The sequence below is a fragment of the Poecile atricapillus genome, chromosome 7 (genome assembly GCF_030490865.1).
Source record: "Poecile atricapillus isolate bPoeAtr1 chromosome 7, bPoeAtr1.hap1, whole genome shotgun sequence".
Lineage (NCBI taxonomy): Eukaryota > Metazoa > Chordata > Aves > Passeriformes > Paridae > Poecile > Poecile atricapillus.
The window spans coordinates 28,290,530-28,299,684 of record NC_081255.1 but is presented as its reverse complement, the minus strand read 5'-3'; the positions used below and the strand labels follow the sequence as shown (position 1 = coordinate 28,299,684).

The 9,155-nt window shown below is 40.8% G+C and overlaps 1 protein-coding gene across 7 annotated transcripts in view; it reads right to left on the bottom strand.

Annotated features, from left to right (window-relative positions):
- Positions 1–738: 738 nt before the first annotated feature.
- OSBPL9 (oxysterol binding protein like 9) overlaps positions 739–9,155 on the bottom strand; it is a 58,133-nt gene continuing 49,716 nt past the window's right edge. For all 7 annotated transcript variants that reach the window (XM_058842521.1, XM_058842522.1, XM_058842526.1 and 4 more), the window contains 13 exons: positions 8,689–8,848; positions 7,900–8,012; positions 7,519–7,637; positions 6,116–6,201; positions 5,719–5,887; positions 4,635–4,719; positions 4,247–4,357; positions 3,679–3,742; positions 3,424–3,564; positions 2,459–2,537; positions 2,035–2,126; positions 1,519–1,654; positions 739–1,427 (listed from right to left, as the gene is read on the bottom strand). In XM_058842521.1, coding sequence (XP_058698504.1) covers positions 1,353–1,427; positions 1,519–1,654; positions 2,035–2,126; positions 2,459–2,537; positions 3,424–3,564; positions 3,679–3,742; positions 4,247–4,357; positions 4,635–4,719; positions 5,719–5,887; positions 6,116–6,201; positions 7,519–7,637; positions 7,900–8,012; positions 8,689–8,848 — 1,430 coding nt within the window. In that variant the 3' untranslated portion in view covers positions 739–1,352. The remainder of the gene's footprint in view (positions 1,428–1,518; positions 1,655–2,034; positions 2,127–2,458; positions 2,538–3,423; positions 3,565–3,678; positions 3,743–4,246; positions 4,358–4,634; positions 4,720–5,718; positions 5,888–6,115; positions 6,202–7,518; positions 7,638–7,899; positions 8,013–8,688; positions 8,849–9,155) is intronic.

Sequence of the window (9,155 nt, the reverse complement as noted above, 5' to 3'; positions counted from 1 at the left end):
ATTACAAACCTATTTTTATTAAACCAGAGCTGTAGTGGTAGCTGGGATGAAGATGCCCATTCTGAGGAAGCTTTCCTCAAGTTTCCAGCCAACCTCTCATCACCTTCCCAAGTTCACTAAGAAGAGGCACAGCCCTGCCTTCCCCACGGGTGCCACGCTCTCCTCTCCAGCTGTCTGGAGCTTGGTGTTCAGCCTGGCTTGTACCATCCCTGCAGTGCTGCAGCAGCTCCTCAGCAGCAGTGAGGAAAGGATCCATCTACAGCTCCTCAGGAAAGGATCTGCAGCGCTCCCGGAGCAGTGACAGTGGGTGGGAGGGGGAGAAAAGCCCAAGGCTTCCATCTCACACTGCTTTTTTTAGTTTTTCTGTATGTGCAACATAGACAAAATTCAGATGAAATCAAATAAAAGCTAGACTTAACTGTGGAGACAAAAGTAGTTTGATTGCTACATCTGGCAACTTACTCTAGCATTATTAGCTGTAGCAAAAACACAATGCAGAGGTTCCTGAAGTGCTGGCAAGGCTGGATGTAGAGTCCAGAAAACTTCTCCTGTGGATGCTGCAAATGCTCATTTTGCTTGTTCATTAACTACTTTTAAGAAGTAGGTTTAGCTGCAAGGATTTTTCCAGTGGAAAAAGAAATACCGCTAATACCTTTCACATAATCAATTTATCATGACTCAACTGAAAAACAGTCTTCCTGCAAAGGTTTATTATGAAATGAATAAAAAGTCCATAAGAGAAGTTTGAAAAATCTATTTTATGAAGCTTTAAGATGCATTGGGTAGAATTATCTATGGTTACATTTCAATCTCAAAATAACAAAGTTATTTTGGGCAAGACACTGAAATGCCAAAAGATTTGATTATCATACAGGTGGAAGATAACATTTATGTAGCATTTTCTAACAAATTGTCCCATCAGAGGAATCCTCATATTTACACATTGCAAACATCAGCGAGATTTAAATGACATCTTGCATTTTGTTTCTTGCTTTTTAAATATGTAGGACCCAGGATTATTAGGCGACTGCTCCCACCGCCGTGGCCTTCACAGTGGTTATACAGTGTCTGTGCCCCAGGGCCCAGCCTCTCCCTGCCCCAGCGGCAGCAGGAGCAGGGCCTGAGCCTGGGCACTGCCACCAGAGCCAGTCCCTGCCCGGAGCTGCTCAGCCAGGACGCTCAGCCTCTCGTGAATTGCTTTGTCTGTCTCAGTAAGTCCAGTATCCCTGAGATAGGAACCACTGCAGCTGGAGGGGTGGGGCTGTGTACGTACGTACGTGATCGGGGGTGTCTGGGCTCAGCTGCAAACTCTGCTCAGCCAAGGCTCCCAGGCTCTCTGGCCTCAGGAGCCCTCAGTGCTTGCTGGCAGCGAGGCGCTTCAGCAGCGGCTCATCGTACACCCAGCACTCCCCATCCTCATGGAATAACTGCAAAGGAATAAACACCTGTGAGCTTTTCATGACTCGGGAAGGAGCAAAGGCTGCAGGCTGAACTTTACCCTGCTGGAATAAAGCTCACCCTTGTTTCCCACGAGGTCTCATTCTCCTTCCTGGCCCTGGCCTCGGCTCTCTGCCGCTCCTCAAGCGCGTGCTTTGCAGCCGTGGCTGCGTCGATGTCTCTGATCTTCAGGTTGTAGGTTACATCCTTCCATAAGCTTGAAAGAGAAAGGGCAAGGGAGACTTTTATGGGAGCAGAGTGCTACAAGTTGTAGATACAGCAGTGAATAAAGGTAGATCTGAGGTCAGAGAAAGGGCAGAAAAGACCTCAGGATATTTGATATTTGTGCTGCTACAGCAGGAGGGAGGAGGCTGTGGTGGAGCTCTCCAGACCTCACTGAACATTTGATCCCAATTAGGATGTGATTGAGAGCTCCAGGTCTCCTCTTCCCCCTTAAAATCCCCAGCCTGCCTGTACCTGGGCTCAGGGAGAGCAGAGCATGCCGTGCTTGGATCAGTGCAGCCTTAGTCCCTGTACTGCAAACTGGAATCTAACTAAAATAGAATATTAATGTTCCCAGTTAACTGAAGTTCTTACCAGCGAGACTCAAAGTCGTCTTGGTCCTCCAATTTCCTTACCTTCTTCTTTATTGTAGGCATTTTCTTGGTATCTATAAAGACAGAATTCTCCTGGAGTGGAAGATGAAAAAGAAATAAACCTAATCAGTTCTTTAGCTAGACTTCAAATTTATACACCCTCACACTCTAGTACACTAGCTAGCAGGAAATACAGGAAACGTGGTAATTCTTCAGATTCTCTTCTTGTATAGAAATCAAGCTTCCTTAAGAATAAATGAACAAGTTTTATCCCCAGTTCAGCATTCTTTTGGGCAGCCTCATAGGAGGTTCCAACTATTAATGTTTGTTTAAAATAAAATACCAAATCTACAAAACCACCCCAAACCCCCTAAGTAGAATCTTGTATTTCTGATGAAAAGAGAAAAAAGAAAGCAAGCTGTTACCCCTGTGGAGTACTTTGCATACATGACCCCATTCCATTCTCCTTCAATGGAGCAGAAGGGTTTCTTGTCATTTGGAGAACTAAAGAGAAACAAATAGTCATTTCTCAGCTGTATTTCAGCAACTGAAAAATCCTAAAGGATCAAAACTCTATCCTACTTTCTGTAAAGCCTGGTTTATATCAGCCAAAGTGTCCATGCCCACCACAGAAGAGAGGGTTCTGTTTACAAGGGGGCAGTTTGGCATGAATGAGTTACATAAACCTCAACAAGGAGCATTCATCAGAGTAAAACAGGACTTGCCCGAGGGCTGGATCTGCATTTAGAGTTTAGGAAAGCAGTTACAGGCCTTCCACACAGATTTAGGGTGGTGAGTTTAAGCTTAAAAAGGCTTCAAAATCCACTTCTTCCCCAGACTACTGGGAAACACAAGACACCAGTTTTTAAATTGCATCTGTCAATGTGTCAGTGATTTAAAACCAAGTTAAACCTCATTTTATCAGCATTCACCTGCTGACATCACAGCACATCTCCAAATATGATGAGAATCTCCACTGAATTCTCTGTGCTGGGTATGTGCACAGGTTTTAACCAAAATCCACCAAACCACAGGTAAAAATACATGAAGTTTGCAGCAGAGCTTTAACTGTCACACTGAACAGTATCCCAAGGCTTGCTGCAGATTTGTATTTTTAGGAAAGGTAATGATGGAGACACTTTTGGTAATTCAGGAGAGCATAGTTCCCTTTGGGAATCAGCTGAGGATGTTTTCAAGCAGGATAAAGTAGGACACAGGCCTGTGCAGCTTCCTCTCACAAATCTGACTATAAAATGGCCAATTCCAGGACAGGTAATCATCAGCTAAGTTCTTTTGGGTGCTGCTGCTTCAGCATTTTATGCTCTTGACTGTCTTGTTAAAACTGTTGGCATTTAAGGAAGGAAAAAGTGAGATGAAGGAAGCTGCTTACAAAATTTCAGCTGTAATTCTGTGCTTCTTTCCTCCATAAAAAGGTTTTGTGTGGAAGACAATGGAAGCATTGTAACCTGTCTTTGAGCAGTTAATGCTGCACTCCCCACCAAGCTCTATCCATGGCACAGTGAGAATAGACCTGCAATTAGGAACATATAAATGCACATAATTATAAGCTCTTGACCAATAAATACTAAGGATGAAACATTACAAGGCATTAAAAATGAAAACACCAATTAGAGCATTTACTTGCCTTCCATAGCCATTAGGAAAAGTCAAAATATAGTGTTCATCATGATCTAGGCATGTAACACACCCTGTTAAAAATAAAAACAGATTTAAAAAACATTAAACAAAACCTCTACAGAACTTTTCATAATGATTTCATGAAATATGCCATGAAAAAGAAAGCTGAGGAGCTTCACTTTTAATGGATGCTGAGAATGCCCAGCTTCTGGAGGAGACAGGGATGGATGTATTTTTGGGAAAAACTGGGCCCTAGGTGTTTTCAGTACACAGAGTGTATGGAAGGAATCTCTGGTTCCCAGATACATAAGCTCAAGTTACATAAACTCAACCACTGCTTACATTTAGTATGATGACTTTAAGTAACTTATAAATTATTTATTATATTATTATGAACTACATATTAACATATACTATACATCATTATTATTATATTAATATTATATAATTATAAATTTAATTATATATATTTAATATATATTTTTATTTATTATAAATAATTATAAATTATTCTATGAAAAATCCTAGTTGCAGAATTTAATTTCTCCTCTGCTGCTCAATTTACACACACATACCTTGCCCTATGTTATGGACCCCAATAGACATTCCTAGGAATTTGGACTTGGTCCATATGTGAGCATTGAACTGTATCCTCTTGCTAAAACACTCTGCATAAAATGCTGAAACTGAAGAAAGAGACAGGTATTAAAAACAGCAGCACAAGACACTGATACCTTTGTTTCCAAATTCATTTATTGGGGAAAATCCCCAGGTGCCTCACACTTATGTGGCAACAGAGTTTGCAATTGGTTTCTCACAAAAGCAGTTTATAACTTTTCAGCTTTTATAAATATGCAGCTTTTAAATCTGCAGAGAAAGTGTAAATCCAAGATTTAAGCCAAGAGCTGATTTTACTGCCACCCCTCTCCAGCTGCCACCTCTCCTGGTACTGTCCCAACTTACTTGGAGGATGGTGAGAGACCTGCTCTGCCACAAAGGTGACGTTGCTTTTACTGACCCAGGGGACTGGTCCTTCTGAGACTGGCTCCTGTGGGACAGGGGAGAGGATTCCATCACTCAGTGCCTGCAAACACTGGAAGCTTCCCAGAGAAGCTGCCTCCATCTCTAAAGGCTTCTAAAAATGTATTGCAGAACTCCTTAGTCCTGGAACTATGATCCTTTCTAAAGGATAGAGTTTCTACTCTCTTATTTTTAAGTATAAATGTCTTTGTTTTAATTGTCCCCAGAAAAAGAGAAAACATTAAACTGAAACCCACATATAAACCCAATTACAAAATAATATTTAAATGGCAGAAACAGTTTTTAGTTTTGCTTCTGAAAAAGTCTGACCTGCATATTAATAATTGTATGATTTCATGTACCACAAAACCATAAACTAATATTTATTTCCTGTGGCAAAGAATGCAAAGTGTAATTAATTCATGGTTAGAAGTAATTGAAACCCAAATGGAAACACTGCCTTGATGCCAGCAAATTGGAGTGCAAATATTCACCTCAGAAACATGATTTGTGCAAATAAATTGGTAGGAATAAAAGGAAATGGGAAAAAGACATGGTTTATACCCAAATAATCACACTGACTTAGATGTATTACACTGAGGCTACATGAAGAACCTCACAAGAGCACTTCCCACACCATCACCTGCAACTTCCAAAGGCAAGAAGCCCAAATGAGGTGCAAAAAAAGAAGAACAACAACAAAAAACCCCACTGGGCTGCATTTGTTTAAAAAATAAAAACAAAAAAATCAGAACTTTGGGAATAAATGAATTCATACTCAGTGCTATGAAGCACTGCAGGGAAAATGGAAATTTTTTGTTATTTTATATAAAAATAACAATAAAATAAGCTATTTTATACTTCTGTCCAAAGAAAACAAGAAAGGAAGGGGAAGAATTGGTTAAGAAATTGCTGCAGTTTGTTGATTTGTTACTTAAGCACAGCATAATCCCTTTCAGTCAGTGACTTAAAGCTTTGGGCTGCATCTCTGCATTCTGGGCTCCAAAAAACACCATGAGAAACTCACCATGTCATCTTCAGTGCCAGGCAACACCCAGTGGCATCGGAAGATCTCCCCCAGAATGGGATTGTAAGGCTTTTTAGCAACTGACCCTTTCCTTCCTGCATGGAAAGCTGAGAGGTACCATTTAACCACCTGAACCATCCTCTCCTTGGGATCCTTCTGGTCACTAATGCTACAGAGAGAGAGAAAAAAGCACAGGCAGAGTGAAATATAAGCAGGGACCTTGGATACAGAAAAGTTTTATGGATGCTTGGTTGTTTTGCAACTACAAGTTTGACTGATTTGACTATTTCTGAAGTTTAAACCAAAATCCAAGCAATATTTTTCAAAACTAACAACTTCTAGCAGCCCACAAGGGCCATAACCAGACAAGAATCAGTGAATGCTCAAAGTCAAATACCTGACAAACAAGTCTGGATGTGCAAAGAAGTCAGCATACATTTCCAACAGCGACCTTCTTTCCAGGATAAATGTTGGAAGAACAACCTGAGTGAAGAAAAACAACCCATCTAGCTGAAGGTATTTGAATATCCTGTGCAAAAGCCAACTGTAAATAGCAAACAGCACCCACAGCACTGTGTGCTCTAAGCTGATTGTGAGCTCGAGCTCACCAATGAGTTCTGACATATGCAGGTCAGCTGGCATCTTCTACAAACCCTAAGGTTCAACAGGAACAGTCCCATCCTGCATGGATTCCAGTCCCACTCAGAGCACATCAAAAGCTGTTCTGAATTACAGCATCACTGCTGATTTAATTTCATCTCTGTGAACACTGTCAATTTTCAGCTACAGGCAAACACTCACTTGCAGTCCCATCCTGCTACATGTCTCTATCAAGATGAAGTTTAAGCTCTTCCCTCCTGCCCCCAAAGGTCCATTCTTGTGGATCTGCTCAGTGTGATCCCCTGTCAATCACTGTTGCTGACAAGGTACATGCTCAAAAAGATTCCTGGCAGTTTAATTTGAGATCAGTTATAGTTTTCAGCTATCTCAGGAATTCCCAGAACAGACAGTTTGGATCAATTCCTATTCAGAGCTGCCTGAAACCTTGAGCAGTTTGCTTGTGACCTGCTGGATGTTTGCCCAGAAAAGAGTTATAATTTTATTATCTACCGTTCATTCCAGGCTGGACATGTTAAATTCAGTTAAATTCATCCACCTAAGGAAACTTAAAGATAAGGATTGATCTCTCCTGCACTTTCTCACTCTGGAATTAATTGTTTAAATTTATCCAAGCTGACTGGAAAGACCAACACCTTCAAAATGCTGTTCATTCTGCCTTCAGACAGACACCAGCATGAATCTCACTCATGAAGAACCCAACCCTTTACTAGCCAGACCTAAATGTAGCATTCCAAAATAAACAGGCAATTTATTTACTCATTAAGATCCCAACTAAGCAAAGATTTTCACTACATGGCTACTTCTTCCCTTTTACTTTATGTTTTTTTGAATTCCACCATGCCTTGGGATCTTGTAGCTCTTTGTTCTAGGAAGCTAAAGACATTTTAGCATTCCTCTTAAGCCAGATTCACCAGCATTCCAAGAACTAGGTTCAAAGAGAACCAACAGCTATTTTCCATAGCAAACTATTTTTCCAAACACATTTTAGCATCTGGATATACTTATTCTGCAGCTACTTTTCCCCTTCCAGTAAGAACTCCAATTCAAAAATACCATGCTTAAGAGATTACAGCTTAACTAACTCTTAGAACAAATATGTAGTTAAATTATGTAACCTTTCTTTTACACAGAACTCTGGGTTACTGCCCCTCCTATTTCCATGAACACCAGCAAGTTTACCTTGGTTAGGTCCATGCCTAATCTCACTTGTGACAAGAGATGCATGATAACACTTTTGTGCTCCTCCACTGACTCTCCTTCCCCATCATCTTCTCGATCGTCGGGAGGATCAAAGAGATCTGAAAGACCAAATGGCTTTTGTTTTCCTCTAAACCTTCAAAAGCAGAGTGTATTTAATTAGCATATATGTAACTGTCAAAAAATACAGGATTTAAATCCTACAATTCAGCAATCTTCCATTAGTAAAGAAACAGTACAAACCACTTCCCATAAGTATCTTGCTTTTTTATATATATATATACACATATGGTCCTGCATATATTGACCCAATTTACACACAGATCAATAACTCCTTACTGAAAGGTCACCCAGGCCACTTACCAGCATCATTTGTGCCATTAGACATGGAAGAATTGAGGGACTCTGTGGTATCTGGACGTTTCAGGCTGCTCCCTGTGCTGCTCCGAGTCAGGACTGCAGCAGACCCTGAAGAACTAAAGAAGAGAATAAATTTTCACATTTCAAATTAAGTAATTCAGACCAAATAACTGTCATTTGATATTCACAGACAAGGAATTTAGTGACAGACATCAATATATGTGCAGTGGCAGACATTAATATACATGGTGCATGCTAATTCACAGAAAGCTCAGAATGGATTGTAGCTGAAGGAATGGAACAGCCTGCAGCCTCAGATAACACATGAAGGGAGAAAACAGCTGATTAATCCCTCTTTGGAATGTGGAGCATGTTAAAATTAATTTTCTGATTAATGTAAAATGAAGAGCAGAGAGATTTGGGGGAAAGGGTGCCAACTTCAAAGAATGTCTTTTAGTAAATGTGTGAGGGAATTTGCCATTTACCAAAAGCTGCAGCAAATGCAGGTGAAATGCACCATGGTCTCAGATTACAGCTCTCAGCTGGGGGCTTCCAAAGCTTCATTTGCTAGAGTTTGTCAACATTAGCTGATGGAATGGGAAGGAGCAGAGGAAGAAACTGCCTCCCTCACAAACACCTGTCTGTGGCTGAGGGCTGGGGTAATCTCACTGTTACACAAAGTGATTTTTTTACCTCCCCCACCTTTTTAAACCATTTTCTGCAAGCAGACAAGCCATGTCCTCATAGCTACAAACTGCATTCAGCACACTCTGTACACTGTCAGCTACTTACTCCATACATCGCTTTGGGGAAGAACTGCTCTGGTAGAATTCATCAGCATCATAGAACTCATCCTCACTGCTTGAGTAAGAAAAATCTGGGACTGTATTTGGAGACAGGTTGACATGGCTTGGAGAGGTAAGACTGCTGCTAGGTGCTGACTGCCCACTCCCTGTGGAGTATTAAAAATTACAGATTCAATAAAAACAAATTCTTTCAAAATCTACTCAAACAAGAATTGTTCAAATCAATAAAGACTGACAGGAACTCATGAGGAGGAACATACAAAATTAAAAGCAATAATTAGGCAGGTTCATACTGAGTTTAACAGGTGACAAAAGGAAAGTCACAAGGGAAGGGAAGAGCACAGGACACCAGTAAAGTTTAAGGGATGTGTTTTCTCCAATTCCTGCAAGACTGCAATGCTGGGGAGACAAAGTGAAGCTGGTAAAACTCGTACACATTGCATATACATGGTG